Source organism: Neolamprologus multifasciatus, chromosome 18 (genome assembly GCF_963576455.1).
Source record: "Neolamprologus multifasciatus chromosome 18, fNeoMul1.2, whole genome shotgun sequence".
In the NCBI taxonomy this organism is placed as follows: domain Eukaryota; kingdom Metazoa; phylum Chordata; class Actinopteri; order Cichliformes; family Cichlidae; genus Neolamprologus; species Neolamprologus multifasciatus.
The window spans coordinates 29,797,602-29,817,522 of NC_140456.1; the positions used below are offsets into that span (position 1 = coordinate 29,797,602).

Here is a 19,921-nt window from a genome sequence, read left to right on the forward strand (position 1 = left end):
GTCTACTAGACAGATAAAGAAATCCCTGTCTGTGCTATATGGGTCCTTTCAACCTTGCTAAGCTGGTGCGAGACAGAGGGAAGTCTTCCCTCACACTGGGTTGAATCATAAACGGATCTTGTTCGATTTTTTTTCTCCCCCTTCCTCCCTCCCTTAAAAGCTCCTGTTCCCTCTGCCTTTCTTCCTTGCGCTCTGAAAGGGAGGAAAGGATGGTGGCACTTCACAGAGGAATAGGCCCTCTCTTCATCTCGCCAGCTGAGGAGGCCCCCCTGCAACATCTCTATACCCGTTTAGTCAGCCGCTGGCTCTCAAGAGCCCGCTGGACTCAGCAGTGTGTGTTAGAACCACTTTAGAGCTTTCAAGACTAAATCCACCTTCTAAGCTTTCTGCCGAGTGTGTGCGTGTGTTTCAAGTTTCTCTCCCCAGGCCACCTCGGTTATCTGTGTCACATCACAAGGTGCCCTATTAGAGTGTGGCAGAAGGGTCCTGTGTCTGCTCGTTTTAACGACGTGAAAGCGAGATGGACGGATGGAAGGAGCGTCAGGGAGATGGATGGACGGGTAGGGAAACCACCTCCCACCCTGTGAGCTGCACTTTGTCGCGGTTTAGTTGAGACTTCGACATTGATCTCTCTCGTCTCTTCTCTCAGCAAGTGGAGGGAGGCAGGTGAGGCTCAGCGTGTGTGTGCTTAACAATGTATCGAACAGGGAGAGGGGGAGGCCAACGGGCAGCAGGACAGATGAAAGAAGAAGCGGAGCCAAGAGAGTCTGAACGAGCCTCTTAGAAGCAACGATGAGTCTTTGGATCCACCTGGGCAAATCCTGATGAGTCGCGTTTGTCTTCTTCCTGTTTCACACATAAACACAACTGAGGCCACTATGGGGCATCTATGTGGAACACAACCATCAATCAGTTTTTTCCTCCACTTATCCAGTTTAGGGCTGCAGAGGGGATGCAGCCTATCCCAACAGTTATAGCCTGATAGGCGGGATACACCCTACACCCTAACCCGTTAACGCGTTGACGCCATCCAGCCCCACGCACGGGGCGATCGATCCGCAGTATTTTAAAAAAATGTGTGAAAAAGCAGAGAGAAAAAGACATAATTAAGATTAAAAAAAACAATTTATGGAAGCAGGAGGAGAGAAAAAAGTGATGGAGAGCTGTAGTGGGAGCACTGAAGGTGTGTGGTGTCACACTCATATTCCCCAGTGACCAGCGCTCCCATCTAGTTCTATAATTGCATTTCTGGGCGCACACACAGGAGCACACCACGTTGACCAGCGGGTCAATTGCCCAGCTAAATGTGTTTTCCTTCCCCCTCGCCAAGAGGGCCATGTAGGGCCGAGCCAAGCTGAACCGGGCTGACCCCAGGCCAGCCTGCGCTGCCACTGGACCGCTGGCAGCATTACAGCTCCCGTGGCTGCATTCACCGCCGACTCTCTCAGCCTGACAGTGCTTGCGCTGCACATGAGCACAGTGAATGATGGATGAGCAGGGAAACAAAGCTGGAGACAGAGAGGAGAGGACAAACAGGGCTGACCCAAACTGCTGTGACTGGACGCGACCCTGAAATCGTGACGAGTCGTTCAGTGTTCCAGCAAGCGGCTGGCTAGACATCTACATCATGGTGCGGCACACACGCACCGCCACCGCTGAACAAACTGCTTATCCAGAGGATGCGCAAACAGCCGGCCTTGAGTGAGTGTAAGTGTGAAATAAGAAGCAGTGCTGAATAATGCGAGTTGTGTGTGTCTGTGTATGTGTGTGTACCTCTGAAGCCTCCCTCCAGCAAAGCCGTAGCTCTGATCCTCTTCTGCCCCGCCCACTCGTACTCCTCAAAGCCCCGCCCATTTTCTCCATCCATGTCAGCAGAGTCATCGTCGCCTAACGCTCCCTCGCGCTGACGCACAAAAACAGACATGGACACGTTTTAATCACAGATAGTGCTGTGTACAGATCAGTGTGGAACAGCTCAGCACCACTTAGCGACTTCAACAGTACACTGCTTCCTCTCTTAAAGTTAAGGGTCGGTGGATAACAGGCCGGATCTCCCCAGCATGCTTTACCTGAGCTGTACCACACAGACCAGATGCTGCTTATCTAAATCATGTGGTCAAAGTTTTAGACGTTTCCAATAGTTTCCTCCAGCTCTAGCTTTAGCTTAGTCAGCAGATTTTCGTTGTTCAACGACTATGATAATGAATAATTAATTCTTTAACCACATCTTCTGGTGCACAGTTACAGACACAGCTGGTACAGTACCGGACTAAACAAAGCATGCTAGTGGAGAGAAAAAAAAACAAAGTAATAGTGTCTCTACTTAGTGTAATGGACAGCCATCAGTGAGGTGAGATACAGGAGGAGTAGTGAGTAGTTTTTTTCTCTAGTCTACTCTAGGAAAGAATGTTTAGAATCTACAGGAGAGAAGGAATGACGTGATCTGTGGCAGGAAAAGATAACACTGCTGAGAATTTAAAGAAAACCAGATTGTCCTTGATTTGATTTGTGTTCAAATAAGAGTAACATGTAAGTGCACAGGAGTCAACCACATCATACCAGATAAACTGCTTGTAACAACTGATGCTTGAATACTTATCACAATTAAAACGTCTAAACATCGTTTCCTGTTTTAGATCGTAGTCGTGGTTTGCGTGTGCGCACCCAAACTTTTCTGAAGGATCTATTAATAATACTATAAAAAGAAATCCTCTGCAAATCTAAGTAGGATGACTTATAGTTAACACTCGTGTAATACAACACAGTGCGTTACTCGTGCTGTGGTTGGGTCCAGCTGCCCAGACAGCCACGCCTAATATCGAGGACGGCACAACTTTGACGTGGCCAGTTGGCCCACGGTTAGGGAAGATAAGGCCAGGGCTGCTGGTTAACAGTGGCTGAACTTTCAAAAGAAAGAAATTTTGCACTAAAATCTTGAAGTATTTGCTTGGACAGGCTAAAAATAAGTTGCCATATTACACACATGTATGCCTAGAAGTCCTATCAAAGTAAGGTCTGTTATACTTAAATCACTGGACTGTTTTTCTGAATGCTTTGGTTATTCAGGCAGTTAATCCAATATGATGTGACTGCAACACCACCATGTAAAGGAGGTTAAGAGGCAGTAGGGGTGGCAGGGGAAGAACAGTTGCTACCGGTTGGTTTCTGCACTACTGGACTGACGTGACATCTACAAGAATTACAGAAGTGATTGAAGAGAAGGGCTGACGGGCTGTCCGACCAGCAGTAGGCAGGGTTCAGGGCCCAGATTGTACTACCTGGATCAGGCATTGTTCCACATGTCTACTCATCTCCTCCTCGCTCCCAGCCAATGGGGCGCTGCACAGCGGACATACCTGGCCCCCTTCCTCAGGCTTCCTCCTCTTCATCTTTCCTATACGGGCTGGAAAAGCACAGAGAGAGAGAAAAGGAAGGTACATGGTTTAAATTAAGTAAGCTTCCGCGAATGTTTCTGAGGATAACATCACTGTTTTGGGGAGAGATCTCAGGAATTTTGTGTCAGATGATTCTTCTTCCTGTATGACAGTTCTTTACAAGCCAACAGGAGTTTCAAAGAAAGCTTGTGTGTCTGCCACATGTTAATATGTGACACTCTAAATCTCCTTCCTACTCTCTATAGCTATGAGACTTGCTTCCATCCTTTTGCTTCCTTCCTTTTCCTTCCCTTCCCTCCTGTCTCTTCTCCCCCCACCTCCCTACCACACACGCACATTTAATTAGAAATTTAACAGAGCAGAACAGCCGTCATCGCACCCCGAGTCTCTGTCGTTTTTTCTTAACTGCAAATGGCGCGCGGGGACATTAATTTTTAGCTGGCTGGGAAAAGAAAGGAAGCCAAGAGGGACTGTGGCGAGGCGTGGGGGGAGAGGAGCGGGACACGAGGCAATATGCCATAACTGCAGGGGAAGAAGATGAGGGAGGGTTAAAATGAGAGACGGCCTCCTCCTCCTTACTATTTCTCCCCTGACGCTAATTGAGAGGAGCATTGTTAAATCGAGAGGGGAAAAGACTGCTAATTAGGTCTGGCAGGGCTCCCTGCCTCCCCCAACTCCCACCTTTTGTACCCCACGTGATTCCTGGTTCCACATGAGGGTGAAGGGCACATTCTAAACTAAGCCTTCACTGACACTTGGACTAAAAATAAAAAGAAAGGAGGTGTTTCATGATCTGCATTAAGTTTGGAAACCAAGACGGTAGGCATATTACCGGCCACTGTGTTAGGTACACCTGTTCATCTGCTTGTTAACGCAACTATATATATTGGCCAATCACGTGGCACCAACTCAATGCATTTAGGCATGTTGACCTGGTCGAACCGATCCGCTAAGTTCAAACTGAGTATCAGGATGAGGAAGAAAGGTGATTTAAGTGATTTTGAACATGGCAGGGCTGCTGTGATCATTTCAGAAACTGAAATGACTGAACTAATCTGCTGGGCATTTCCAACCATACGGAAACCATTCTGTTAAGAAAACAGTCTGAAAACGAGTAAATATTTAGTGAGCAGAACTTCTCTGGGTGAAAATTCTTTATTGATGCCAGAGATCCGAGGACAGTGGCCAGACTTTGACCCCCTTAGTACTAGCATGTTTTCAGTGCCTTTCTGAATCTATTCTGCAAAGAATTACGGCATAGAGCTAAAGACTAACGCAAAAGAGGGCCAACCTGCTACAAGTAAGGTGTGCCTAATAAAGTGGCCAGAGACTGTATATCAACACATACCCTCCATGTTGTTAAAATATGTTCCAAGTATATTATATATATATGTTTACCTAGAATGAAAACAACAGTTGTTGGTAAAAGCTAGCTTACTTTCTAAGTGCTAACAAACCAACCATCAAAGCCAGCTTATCTGGAGAGTTATTCAGCCACACAGTCCCTCAGCAACCATCAACGGTGCTAGCACGAATATTCAGTGACCTTGATGATCCCAGACCAAATAATGTGCCTGAAATTTCCCACTAATATATTCATTAGTATACTAATGTGCTTAAATTTTAATGGCTAACCCAAAAAGATAATCAGTTTTATAAAACCAGAATCACTGCTCAGTGGAACAGTAGGACATTCTGAAACGTTCTTTCCATTTTAGTGATGATGTAATGCATTTTATTTTAAACAATGTAAATATATTTAACTTGTGTTTTGCAAACAGATTAAGGACATATGTAACCAGTTACATGGCTCAGAAAGCACCGGTTGCAAGCTTTGAAAAAAATCTTTGAAATGACTTTTTTTCGTCTTTGAGAATTCCATAAAATTCCCTCAGAGCAGCATTAAGTTGCATTTAACAGCCTTCTGGGAATGTAGCGGTAAACATAAAAAGCCCAAAGTGACGCTTTTAAGAGCTGAAAAGAGCTTCTCCCATAGGGACAAGATGCATTTGGCATATTAAAAGAAAGAAGGCATTCTGTAGTACATTTATCAAGACACCGAGTGGACACATTTAACACAAAGAGCCCACGGAAAATTCCGGAAAATTGCAAAAAGCATCCCAGTAAAATCCCCGGATGACCCTTCTAGAACACCTCTAGTCTTGGCAGTCAAAGAAAAAAACTTGAGAGCCAATTAAAATACACAAAAATATCACAAGTTCCTTTAAATGAAAGAACACACCTGCCATAAGTGATTAAACAACAGGTAGTTGATGATATCAAACAGCACAGCAGAGAACAGCTCTTCTGATGTTACACTGCTACAGTAACACATGTCATCATTTATTTATGATCACTTACTTTCATTTTCATTTCATCACTCACTTCTGTATTAACTTTTTATTTAGCTGTGTGACTTTACAGCTATGAGATCAATTTTTACTTTATTTGACGCTCATCAATAACATCCACGTAAATCAGCATGATTGCTCAGGACCAATAAGAAGTCCCAGCACTGTAATTAAGTCTCAATAAGGGCATTCACGTCAAGTATATCAATCCAGGGTTATATCATATATATAGTTAGAGATATTAAATCACTAAAGAGTTGTGTACATACCATTCAATCTCGTTTGCCTGTTTGCCCGAACTCGTAAAAATGTCTGCAAGCAGAGAGGGGGGAAAAAAAGACAGAGCAAACATTCATTAGATGATGAGGAAACATTATAATATGCTTACAAGCACTAATATAACTGCTTATAATGGGATTGCTTTGGATGCTGAGAGCACTGTAAACAATCCTACGTACTTCTCTCTTGTTTTCCACTTCCTCCATATCTGCTAGCTTTCTGCTAGCTCCGTGTACAGCGGCTAAAACTCTGTCTGCGAGGTGCCACACGGAGCCTCCACACACCGAACATCAGTGCAAACTAAGCGCTCTGTCTACATATTCACACGGATGGAAAAGGATTGAAAGTGGCGCCCGTTTCGGCAAATATCGCTCATGTTCGACGCCATGTTGGCTTGTTTTGATCATGTGACCGCGCTGGAAACGGAAGTCGGGAAACGTCACCCGTCGTTTCGCATCTCGGCCGCTAGGGAGAAGCAACGAGATTCATTACGCCTCACCCATTGAGAAAGTTGGTGATTTACATGCAGGCTGTGGACAGGCAGCTGCTTTTCTTTATATAGGCTGCTAGAAAAGAGTGAGACAAGTGTGAAGATAGTGTTTGAGAGTTTTTAAAGTCTGGAGTTAGTAAAACTTAGGGGCTTTAATGCTAGCAAATGTAATTAAATTGTCAAAAGTAACAACTTGGTCTCCTGACTGCCTCAGTCCACTATATTTGATATTTATTATATTATCAGAGTGCTAATACTGATGCATTGGCAGGTGATGTTAACAGTTTTATTACTTGAGTCACTGGAAGGTGTGCTGGAGTTTACTTCAGCACAAAGCAGACAGCCCTTTCTTTCCAACAAAAAAGAAAAACAAGGTTGAGAAGCAATTGAACTTTTATCATTATATAAATTTACATTTTGATATTTCTTTTTTATAATATACACATTTTTATAACATGCAAACTCAAATAACGGAACTGTATCTCCCTTTTGTATGTGAAGGCAACATCTAAAAGTATTTAAGGCACTTGAGTGAATAAACTTGAGTGAATAAACTCGGTTAATGCCATCAGTGGGAGAAATGATAAATCTTACATTTATCTGAGTGAACCTGAAACTTTTGAGCTGGGTCCTGTTGCCTCTAGTAAATTCCTTGCTCCATTAAAAATAATAGTCTTAGCAATAAAAGTACAGCATTGTGAAATTAAATAAGTGATGATTTCTCTATCAAGTCTACTTCAGTCTCCTGCAGAATGTCTGGCTCAGGTCTACTGGGGTTCAAACCCACATGGCCTGCATGTCTTTAACTGTATGCTGACTAAAGCACTCGCAGTTATGGATACCCTCTCTTTGACAGGACAGCAGTGGCAGAGGTTCAGTCCTCACTAACAGCCCGTACTCTGTCAGCGGGAGTCATCAAGCAGCCAGGCCTTCACCTTCTTCTCGCTGCTTCTCTCCCCTCCCCAGCAACACTTGAGTTATAGGCCTACTTGCGGCGCATCGCCTCTGCTACCGTATCATTATGATACACTCAGCCAATGCTGCAGATAGGTCAGGTTTTTAGAAGAAGCGAAGAGGCAGAGTGAGTCCACCTGACAGGCAGAGAGGAGGTGGAAAAGTCTGCCATTATGCTTTATTTTCAGGGTGCTAAAAAGAGTCACCATTGACTTAATCATTTGTATAATATAAGGTGATTTCAGCAGTTTCACTTAATGAGAAAATCTCCTTTATTGCTATAAGGTCTTTATGAGCTGTGTCATCCTCAACGTATGGATGTTACGTCTGCATGGACTTAATAGTTCTTATTTTATGGTGTCGGGGGGGAAGCCCACTTAACCCTGAGATACATCATGGCTGGAGGAATTACTCGAACAAACTTTGATGAATTTAAGAGATAAAAGCAGTCATGGTGACATTTGAGATTTAAGCAGATTGGCCTGTTAGTCAACTTAACTGCTGAGGAGGCATAAAAACCCAAATCTGCCATAATGTTCAGCTGTACTGTGATATGTCATAGTTATAGAAATTCACTTGATCTGCTGGATTGTTAATAAAGACAAAAAAAATGCTGAGAAAGTGGTTTGCTTTTTTTTGTCTACAATTAATTCTAACATCAGTGAAAGTATAGAATTAGAGTGTGGAGGTGGCGCAAACCCTGATGGGTTGTCTTATTCAGGTCTAAGGTCCTTATTTATTTATTTATGTATTTTTTAAGCAGTATATTGTCACAGTGGGTCAGCTGCACTGTTAACCAGTCATCACAGAGTCTACTGGGCCAGGGGTCCAGTCGATGTCAGAAAGGAGCATTAGTCTGCTCATAATAATTTTCGGCTAGTGCTTGAATGTAGCACACCTTTGTGGATCTGTATGGAACAAATACATGAGCCATCTGCACACACTTTTAATCTGTATAATGAAATAAATGTCACAAATATTTTAGACATACACAGGAAATGTTTTTGAGAAAGATTTTTTCAAAGAAAAAAAAGTTTAATATATATATCTATAGAGTTTGTGTTCAAATTGCTTGGTATTTGTGTTTATACAGAAACACTCCTTTCTAACTGAAATGAAACATTTTTTTCGCGTACGTCATGTACCTCTATTTTGATACTAATTCCCTCCATATATTAGCCTACAGCCTTGATGCTGTACAATGATATGGAGCTGATAAGCTGTAATGAACACATCTACATGTCACACATTCATATGTGTGACAGGACGCATTACACTTGAACAAAGCCAAAATATCCTAAATTAATAGCAATCAGAAAACTCTGATGACTCTCTCAAGCTGCCCTTGTTTGTGTGTGTGTGTGTGTGTGTGTGTGTGTGTGCCCATGTGTGTGTGACCTGGTATCTGTCGGAGTGGTGGGCATCCTCTGACGACAGCGGCGAGACCACAGGAGACTCTCCCTCACGCTTGATGTGCACCGACAGCAGCATGGACTAGAAAGACAGAGGAATAAAAAAGTCTTTTCTATGCAGATGATCTTTCTACGTTACTGCCTCTGGGACCATAAGCACCATGAGCACCGAACTTGTCCTTGGTTGACAGCTGCTGCATGGGAATAATCGATAAACACAAGAGTAACGCTGTTCCACGATAAATTCAGACCTCAAGATATAAAGTATATAATTTCACTGTTGTAGAGCTAACACTCAAGCACAGTGGTTCTTAACCTGGGTTCGATCGAACCCTGAGGGTTCGGTGACTCGGTCTCAGGGGTTTGGGCAGAGCCTCCGCCGTGACATGCACGGCTCATTTTGTGCACCAGTAAAAAACATATCTACGTCTTGAATTTGAAAAAAATCATATTTTATTTTTCACTAAAGAGGGGTTCAGTGAATTCGCATATGAAACTGGTGGGGTTCGGTACCTCCAACAAGGTTAAGAACCACTGCTCAAGCATGCCGCCACCTGCACCTTAGTTTGGGGTGAAGTGAATTTATTTGAGTGGTTGTGAGCTCTGGGCAATTTATGCCAACACTCTGAAATTGGAGTTGACATGACAATCAGAATATAAAAAGTGGAAGAAGTTCATTAGCAGAAGCAGTTAAAATGAAATCACTGAACTAAGCTGAATATTCAGCTGAGGTTCAAGCACTCAGTGTGGCTGACAAATTGAGCTGAAAGTGTGAGTTCCAGTGACAGAAAGCAGTTCAAGTGTATAAACTCAAGTCAATTAAAAGTAGAAGCAATGAAATAATTTGTAGGCGAAAAGAAGGAGGTGAAGTTTTATAAGTGTGAGACCTGAAAAGACCTGAAGCATCAGCATGTACGCAAAGACGCTTTTGTCTCTATGAAAGCAGATAAAGTGCAGATGTAGCACAGCCTGACTCAGTTTAACGTGCTCGGTTCAAAACTACTACTGCTGACTGTGAAACTGTGGAAGAAATCAAAGTAGAACCCATTGAATGAAATAAACAAAAGTAAAACATATTACATTCTGAAATTCATGTCACTATTGCAACACATCTGTTAGACAGGAAAAGGAAAAGAAGCCAGAGTGAATCTTTACCCTTGGAAAATTTCAAGAGTGTTATTGCCACAAATGCTGAGAGCGACATGTCATTGATGACGACTGTAACCCGCCTGACTTTGTCTATAAAATCCCTTCCACTGATTAGAGTTAATGTTTATGGGACGTTAAGAGGAGTTAGGGAAGAATGAGAGATTGGAAAGAGAGGATTGGGAGAAGGGGGAAGGCGAGGGAAGGGTAAATATCCGAAAAGGAGGAGTTTAACTGTCTGACATTACGGGATGCTGCCTGTCCATAAATCTGTCCCACAACACTTTGCTCACATGCTCTCTCTTTCCCTGGAATAGACACACACATATAAAACAATATCCTCTTCTAACCCACTCTGCGGCAAAAAGAGTCTAGGGAATTCCACTGAGGAATGAGGAACAGGAAGGTAAAAGAAAGATGTGGAAAAGAGTGAATGGTAGAAGGGGGAAAAAAAGCAATATCACTTTTTTACAAGGCTTAGCTCTGACAGAGTTGTAGCTCTGTGTGTGTGTGCTTGTTTTTTCATGTGTTCCTGTGCCTTATTTTACAAGGCAGCTATGAAATATTTGTATTTACAGTCGTCTCCTATTAATCAAGTGGAAAGGGGCAGAGCAGAGGCTTAAGTGCTTGACAGCAGTAATCTAATAATAATATGTGAGAAATGACCAACCTCCAGTGCTGCCACAGTAAATTGGACATTATGCATGGTGCTTTTATGCTTGTGTGTGTGTGTGTGTGTGGTCTTTTCTCCTTTTATCCAGGTTTTAAAAGGTCAGGAATCATTTACCTGAGGGCCTTCTGGGAATATGCTTAAGTTTTATCATTACAATATGACATTTAACAGTATTCTATACAGAAATTATGAATGAAGATCTCCCTGAAAATCTGGTCTTTTAAACCAACCAATTAAATCAACACGTGAAAAAAAGGTCTGTTCCTAACAAAAGTTGTGCTTAAGGTTACAGTTAGGTGAGTCACTGGAAATGTCAGAATGTCAGAAACATGCATTGTGTAAATGATAACATATTTATTGGTTTGTTTGGGAAAAGGACTTAAATTTGCTAAAATGCACAGTGGGTGGTGCGGCATCTCACATATTTATGTCCGGTCCGACACATATCTCACATTTCCTCCTCACTTTAGCTTAGCAAGTGGGCACAGTACCACATGAGTAGATGTGTCGGGGTTAATCTCCGGTTTAACACAGCTGGGTGATGCATACCAAGCTGGGAACGACAACAACAGGCCCGTGTGCTTCAGACTGGCCTTCTCCATTCTCCATGGCCTGCAGCTGAATACTAAACAACATCAGTGTGATGCGCAGTCACGGCTGGAAGAGAAGGCCAGCACTCACCCCTCAACCCGGCATTGTCTGCCTCTCTCAAGTACAAGCCCACCCACAGTGCTGCGAGCACTGCTCTAAGCCCGGGTCAGCACCCAAAGGTGTAAGGGAATGAAAGCGAATAACCCGAATTGTATATTCGTTTGCAATCCAAGTGCACATCTTCCTGCAGTGGCCTATAAGACTTTGACCTGGTATTTAGTCAGCGGCTAAAACAAATGTGGAGATAATGAAGGAACTTGATGACTTTAGGGATCTTTAGGAAACACAGATCCAGAATACACCGCAGACCGACATAAATGATTTACTAGAGCACCAAACGTCTGTTAAAATAACGATGAAGGATGAATTAATATATCCTACTTTTATAAACTGTTTACACCCTGTTAATAGGAGAGTTCACACTATAGAGGTCTGGAAACCGATATTTCAGCAGTACATTGGATACTGGCCTATACAGACAGGGTGAATACAGTAATCCACTATAACTTGTTTAATGCAAACCTGCGTAACCCCTGCCAAGCCACAACAATGAACACAGTGCCACAATCAGGCAGTTTGGATGATTTCTCCAATATGAGAAACAATTTCTTCCCTTTTCTTCTCCTACATATGGTACAGACATGGTAGATGGCCGCCCCTCCATGAGCCTGCTTCTGCCGGAGGTTTCTTCCTGTTAAAAGGGAGTTTTTCCTTCCCACTGTCGCCAAAGTGCTTGCTCATAGGGGGTCATATGATAGTTGGGTTTTTCTCTGTATCTATGAAGCGCCTTGAGGCGACTTTTGTTGTGATTTGGCGCTATATAAATAAAATTGAATTGAATTGAATTGAATTGCTGGAGGGTTCTTCCTGTTAAAATGGAGTTTTTCCTTCTCACTATCGCCAAGTGCTTACTCAGAGGGAGTCGTCTGATTGCTGGTACTTTCCCTGTATTATTGTAGCGTCTTTACCTTACAATATAAAGCACCTTGAGGGTACTGTTGTTGTGATATGGTGCCATTTAAGTAAAATTGAATTGAGCTGAACTGTATAGTCATTACAGCGCTCACAAGTTGTGAGTAGAGTCGGAGTATTATGTTGGGTCTTTTGACAATACGAGATGTCAGAAGTCTTTTAAAAGAGGCCTTAGCCAGATGAAGACACAGAAACAGTAAGAAAAGGCTTCCTGATGGGATCATAAATTCGTCTTCCTGCAGTTTGATCTCTTCTGTCTTTTTTTCTGCTTGCATTCTCTCTCTGTCTCTCTAATTGGAACAATCACAGTACAGTGCTTCCTGGCCCTGCTGCCCGTTAGACAAGGGAGACTGGCACTGGTTTGTATAAGATGTAAGACAGTCCAGCTGATTTCCCCTTAGTGCAGCAGAGAGGAACAGAAACTGAGTAACAACTCTGGTAGCTGGATGGTAAAGAAAGTACGCTGCACTACTGAAAAGTAGGTATAATACTTTGAAATCTAACCTCATCTAATCCTGCATCTTTCTCTTGTTTTTAGCTTACATGAATATGTAAATGTTTCTATCTAAATAAAATTTATTATCTCCTACACACAGTACACAGTGTTGCTGGGCTCACCTTGGGGGTTCCTGGAGTGGCCGCTCCATCCTTGGGTGACGGGTTCTTACTGCTGCAGAGAAAGAAGAGAAAAAGGAAATCAGTGAGATCACATGACATACTGTGATCCTGAGTGGATTCTGGTTACGTTCTGACTCCCTGCACACACTAACACACAACTAATATCTGTGAATTTCACCTGCGACTCACTTGCAAATCAGTTTATCAGACTCTTGATAATGTTTTCATTCACTTTCATCCATCACTCTTCTATTCTCATCGAACCTTTATGATGACTTATAAATGCAGCAGCGCACTCAGTTCACTTGGCTGCTTTCTCTCATCATGTTCATACACAGAAGCAGGCAATAAGATGATTAACAGTGGCTTGACTTGTCAGCAAATAAATATTATAAGGACAAAGGTGCCCAAAGCTGGGGTTAGTTGCATACCGAATAAATGCTTGTATTCTTCAAATACAGACACATTATTTTATTTTGACCCCCCCCCCCCCCCCCCCCGTCACATTTACGGACCCCTCTGCTCTCAATTGATTTTTCTCATTTTGTTTTTTATTGCCCACTTTTTCTTCTCTTCTTCCCCCGCCTGGTTGTCTACCTTCCCCATCATTCTCGCCCATCTGCTGCCTCTGCCGTCCTCTGTCTCTCAGACTTTCACCCAAACACAGAGATAAATTTCTCCGAGCTTCACAAATCCTCGCGACAAGCCTGACGTTGACGAAGCGAGACAGGGTTGTCATGTTTGCTTTGAGACCCTGTTAGCTCACCAGACCCTCTTGGACACACACACACACACACACATACACACGAACAGATTCAAACAGACGGTGGCAGACCACAAAGGGAAGGGAGCCTAAAACTGAATTGAGCACAACCTCTAATCTGACAGCATGCCCTGGTAGACAAGGGATTTCCTTTTTCAATGGATGGATGGGTGGGTAATAAGAATAAGAAGCCTTATTTATATGTCACTTATCTGAAGTGAAGAATTTACAAAGTGATGCACAAGGAGGAGTAAGAGCAAGACAAGGGCAATATAAGAGCGGTGAAATATAATGCAGAGCTGCACAGAGGAAGCAAGGAGTGGGGAGGGTGATGGACGTGTCAAAGTGCAATGGAAGTATTTGTTCCTATAAAGGACATGTGAAGCAGGGTGTAGTTCTTTTTATATATTTCCTAAAAAATTATTCTGTGCACAGCAGCACTCGGTGTATCACTGTCAGTGCATCTAAAGAGGAACCCGGCTAACATAAAGCCTGGTTTATGTGGTTTACACATAAACCAGGCTTTTGTTTCATTTTTTTTCCCATTTTTCAATCAAATTAAAACAAGATTCCTTGAATTATATTGATCTGAGACACATAAAAAAGTGTGTTTCAGCCTGCTTTCTGTGTTTCAGCTCTTTTGCTCTTTCCTGATGAGATTATGGCCTCAGTTGGGAGTTTCAGTTCACACTGAATACATCGTTATGTTGTGATGTTTTGTAAATGTAAGTCCTAAAACATATTCAATCAGGTGATCGACAAGCCTCTAGTCGATAATTGTGCAGTTACTCCTGGTTTCTCAGCCAGATCACATTGAACACCAAAAATGGCACTCAGATTAAAGCTTTAGCAACAGAATGCTGCTAAACAATTGGTGATGCCTCAGAGGCCATTTTCATCTTCTACATACAATCTATGCTTCAACAGAGCTCTTCGTGGGAGGCTTCTGTGATTGGAAACATTTGCATCCTTGAGCTCCCTAACTAATCAGCAGGGCTGGTATCTGCTCCTTTATGCAAGCAGGAACAGGATGAGCACTGTCAGACCCTCACAGGTTGTAATTCATGTATAAAAGCATGTGGAGGCCATACAAACCGAGGAATATCACTTTGAGTTTGCTGAAATTAAATTTCAGCAAACTCAGTTTTTCTCTTAGATTTTTTGGGGTGTCGTTCTCTGTAGGTTGATCATTTCCAACTCCATCAAATAATGTGTCATCCTTTGGTTCCTGGCACATTATCCAGTCCATATCAGTATAGATAGATATATCCATCCTGATTTATTCCCATTGAGATCTGATGAGTCTTCCTAGTTGTGTTTTTTTTTAGCAGTGTATATAATTAAACTAAAATACAACAGTGCAAGGATTTGAACTTGAAATGTACTCCAATTTACTTTTCCAATTACATTTGTGCTATACAATGTCACAAGAAAAGAAATAGGCTTAGTGAGTAGTTAGTTATTAGTTGTTATTTTCACTCATGTCTGATTCTTTTTGTTCTGAGATGACTTAGTTGCATACCTAGAGTATGTACGCCTGTGTCTCGGTGTGCAGGACGGGTGTTTGCTTATGTATATATTCTATGTCTCTGTTGATGGTGAATTCGTATGTAGAAACCTGCCATTACCTGTGGATGTGCATATGCACCTGCATGTTGTTTTGCAACTGTGTGTGTAACCACAGAACAGCAGGCCACACCTCCGCCAACAAAGAGAATAAACATGGGTGACACAGTCAAGCTGCCGTGTAATGCAGGGGAATCTGCCAACACCCCACCACCAGCACACTCACAAACACACACCTTCCTTACCCCCTTTTCTATCTTTGTCTCTGTCATCTCTCTCTCCTTCTCCCTCTATCGCTCTTTTATTCATTACCTGGAACCTCTGCAGAGGCATCAACAATAACAGCCAACTCTACCTGCTTGTTGACAGTGTCAAACAGCGACAAGAGAAGGAGGGAGACAGAGAGAGGGGAAGAGAGCGAGAGAGGACAGCAGTTGCATGCCTGCCACGATGGGAGAAAATTGCCACGGTGACAGAGGGGGTGATAGAGAGATGAAAGAGGAGTTGGGGTAGCTGGGGGGGGGATGAAATGTGAGGTGAGAGAAATGTGGTGAGAGAGAACGAGCGGGCAACATAAAGAGAGACATCGTGCGAGGGAAAGATGAAAGGAGACAGAAAACTAGAGAAAGGAAGAGAGGGAGTGATGGGAGAGCTGGTGTGCTGCCGCTTCTTCTCAGCGCTTTGCACACATCTGCGTGCCCAGTTCTATGAATTTTTGATAGCGAGGGTTATAGGGCTGGAAATTCCAGCTGGCTGCCATGTGAAAGCGAGGAGAAGATTGAGGAAATGAGCAGCAAAGCAAAGTGAAACAAACACACCAGGCAAGTAGGAAAAAGGAGGCAAGGATGAATGACAGATGCGATTTAAAATGTGTTGCTAATGAGGCACGTGTAGGAGAGGTAAGGGCATGTCGGTGCCTCACACAAATAGTTTTTATAGCTTTTTGTAGAGGTAGGTAGATTGATCCAAATATATATAAATATTATCAGTGCATGTAAATAATATCAATGCTGACTGATCGATACAAATGCTGGTATTGGTATCAGATTGATACCAGCATGATAGGATTGATATTGTGTTTATAGCCTGTAAGTTTAATATTTAGTCCAAACAATGGTGATAAATCAGTTTTCAGGGTTTTTGGGGAAATGAAACGATATACTCAACCATGTATTTTAAAAAACAACAAATACTGACACAAAGTCCTTTAGAGACAGGCACATTTACATTGCAGTTCTTTAAAAAAACAGAAAAAAAAACAACAGTTTCAAAATGCATGAAAAGCTGAAAGGCATGTTTTGTTTTGTTAACAAATTATTGTGGAAATTAAAACGAAAGTGATTTAGTGGTCATTAAAACGTGCTCAGAAATGACAAATTAATGAGTCTTGTCACACTGCTCTTCCCTGCATAAGCTGGCTTATGGTTAAATATATTGGTATTGGTAATGTAGGCCCGACTTGGTATCAGATGGATATTAAAATTTGCAGGTCAAAAGTAACATTTTGTCATTCACCATCCACAATAAAATAAAACTGGAATAGAATAGAATAGAATAAACCTTTATTGTCCCACGGATGAGAAATTTCGGTGTTACAGAGCTCTTACAGCAAGGAAAAAATTTAATATAAAAGGAAGACAGAAGGTGGTCCTATAAACATAAGCAGCCGAATTGTGCCTATAGGTAACAATGTACAGAATATTTATAGAAAAATTTAAAAATTGTAGGAAGATATGTATAAAATGTACAGGGTTATGTATCAAATCTAGAACTAGCTGTGGAAATTTGATCCATTAATTTTAAAAACATTCTAATCATTACATTTTTAGTTCATCACCATTTTTAACAGGGTCTAAAAAGTTGATTTCTGCGTAGACAGTTTGGCTTTGTGAATTTTATGTTATGCAAAGGTACACATAATAACCATTACATACACTAATATTTAAGTTACTATTGTTATTTATTTTGCAATCATTTCTTGTGCTGAAGCTCTTTTGACAAATATCAAGGGGACACTTCAAGAACTCTGGAGGCTGTTACACCTTCCTGAGTCAATATTTTAGAGATAAAGCTAGAAAAATTGCTGTTGTCAATGCTGTTCATACAGCAACTCAAAAGTGTCTTATTGTGTCCCTTGCACCCTGGTGAACACAGTCAATTTACACTTGAAGGTCATCTTATTGCTCTGCATGTAAGTAAGTAACTCTGCCAAAGGAGTAATGCGAATTGCTTGGCACATTTGTTTGCAGAATTTTACTCGTCAGGGCTGGGTGTGACTTTAATGTTTGGCTTTCTGGTTGCTTTTGCTTTTGCCTACTTGCCAAAGCACTTTATAAACTCTGCTTTATAAAAACTACTATTAAAATAAAGATAATAATAATAATAATAATAAAGCTTATAATAATAATAATAATAATAATAATAATAATAATAATTATTATTATTATTATTATTATATTCAGCTTTGGAAGTGCTCCAGATCTGAATCTGGATTTATTTTTAATGAAAGATTGTAAGAAACAAGGCAAAATTTGGAATTAACTATTTACTTATACATAGTTTGAGATAAGAAAATCACTGTCAAGTTTTCAACACAATATATGAAACTATTCAGATCCAGATATCCTTCCAGAGATTTAATAATTTGTGTATGCAATAGTGGCGATTTCCAGCTGTGTCACAGATATGCAATCTCAGACTGCTGTAATTGTTTAAAGTATCCCTTGATCTCACTACGCAACTACTGTGGAGTATTTCACATTACTCAGACTATAAGTATCAACAACAGGATTGTATATTTATCCTATTTTTAGTGCTAGCAGTGCCTGTTGAATTTGTTTTGAACAGTAATTTGATGGAATTCAATTAACAACTGCCCACTCACCTCCATCCTGGTTAAATCTGCATCGGTCGTACACAGTGCTACTGAATTGTAGTGACGGCCTCACACCTCCACTCCCAACCAGAGGGGGCAAAGAGAGAGAACCAACTAAAGATGAATAAGTCGTTTCTTGGTGGATGGAGATGGAGGGAAGAATGGAAGAATGCAGGGATGGTACTAAACTCAAAATACTGATTGCTTTTTGCCTTTTTGTGTCATCTGGTGGAGAGGTGGGGGCTTGAGTGGAGGCAAATTGATTATAGAGGAGGAGGGAGAAGAAGAGGAGCAGAGGTGAGGAGGGGGGCGATGGGGTATGTAGATTACTTTGCCTGCCCCAAGCCACCTGACATGTACAGGGCATGATAGATTTCCATTTGCCAAACTCTGTATGTGTGTGTGTGTGTGTGTGTGTGTGTGTGTGTGTGTGTGTGTGTGTGTGTGTGTGTGCGTGTGTGTGTGCCTGTGTGATTTCGATGACTAAACATGAAAAGCCATGTCCTATGAACAAGTGACAGAGCTCGCAGTCAGAAGAGAGGACACGGACTGACAGTTGCAATCAAACACTTGTACATTTACATGTAGCAAGAGCAACTAGGACAGAAGGGCAAAACAAGTAGAAACACATGCTTCTTAAACACACACACACACACACCTTCGTTTCCATACCCACAGTTCTTTCATTCAGCAAGCGCTGCTCGTCATTAAAGGCACATTTACCACAAATTGGACCAAATTCCCACTGTCACTTCCAATAATGGCAGCTCCCATGCAGAGAGCCAGAGAGAAGGAGACACGGTGGGTGGGTGTGCCATTTAGAATTGGCGGGTTAGTTTTGTGATATAATGCACACAACCCTTTCGGTTTTATCTCCTGTTCACATTTCTTTAGATCACTCACAGATACAGAGGAAGTGCTTTTTACAAAATATCTTCAACATCTCCGTTCTTGCTTCTTCTTGTTCCCTTTTTTTGTGGTGTACGTATGGATCTAATGGCAAGTAGGCAAATCAGCCAGCTGTGACATTAGCCACCACCCCTTTTGAGGCCAGGATGATGCTATTTCCTTAAATAACTGTGTATGTGTGTGAGAGAGAGACAGAGAGTGGACATCAGAACTAGGCTTCCCAGGGCTAGCATCCCACACTGCCAGAAGGAAGGACAAACTACTAACCTTTATTAATTATTAAAACACACACAGACACCTTGCCATATTATTAGATGATGCATGGCTCCCACGTTTCCCCAGAGCTCCCAGCCACATCTCCTGGCTTTCTGGATGACAACTGAACCAATTCTATCCACGGATTAAAGCCTTGAGATGTGGCTGATAGCTTAGAAAATAAAACAAGATTTGGCTATTTGTCCAATAATGCCTGGCTGATGCTCAGTTTGATCATTTCCTAAATTCTTTTCCATACATATATGTTCTTCATAATTATACATTTACATTTTCTTTGTTTTCTATTATTTGTTTGATTCGGGTTCTTTTGGCAGGCAATCCATCTCTGTCCATCGGTTTCTCCTGCACTGTCCTATTTTCCATACATCTTACCCTCCATACATCTGCCCCTCCCTGAGCCTGGTTCTGTTGGAGGTTTTTTCCTGTTAAAAGGCAGTTTTTACTTCCAGCTGTCAGCTTACTCAACGGGGGTTGTTTGATTGTTGGGGTTTTCTCTGTAGTATTGTTGGGTTACAATAGAAAGCTCATAGCTATATAAAATATATATCAAATTGACTTATTCAGGAAGTTAGGCCATTGCTTTGGTCTTAA

The 19,921-nt window shown here is 41.9% G+C and overlaps 1 protein-coding gene across 5 annotated transcripts in view; it reads right to left on the reverse strand.

The window, feature by feature from the left end:
• Positions 1–19,921, reverse strand: part of rnf220a (ring finger protein 220a) — a 159,185-nt gene that overhangs the window by 21,029 nt on the left and 118,235 nt on the right. For 2 of the 5 annotated variants that reach the window (XM_085139631.1, XM_085139634.1), the window contains exons 4-8: positions 12,942–12,990; positions 8,868–8,963; positions 6,016–6,058; positions 3,279–3,403; positions 1,774–1,903 (exon numbers count right to left, since the gene is read on the reverse strand). In XM_085139631.1, the coding sequence (XP_084995757.1) occupies positions 1,774–1,903; positions 3,279–3,403; positions 6,016–6,058; positions 8,868–8,963; positions 12,942–12,990 (443 nt within the window). Of the gene's footprint in view, positions 1–1,773; positions 1,904–3,278; positions 3,404–6,015; positions 6,059–8,867; positions 8,964–12,941; positions 12,994–19,921 lie in introns of all 5 variants that reach the window. The other 3 variants (XM_085139630.1, XM_085139633.1, XM_085139632.1) reach the window with 2 other exon arrangements.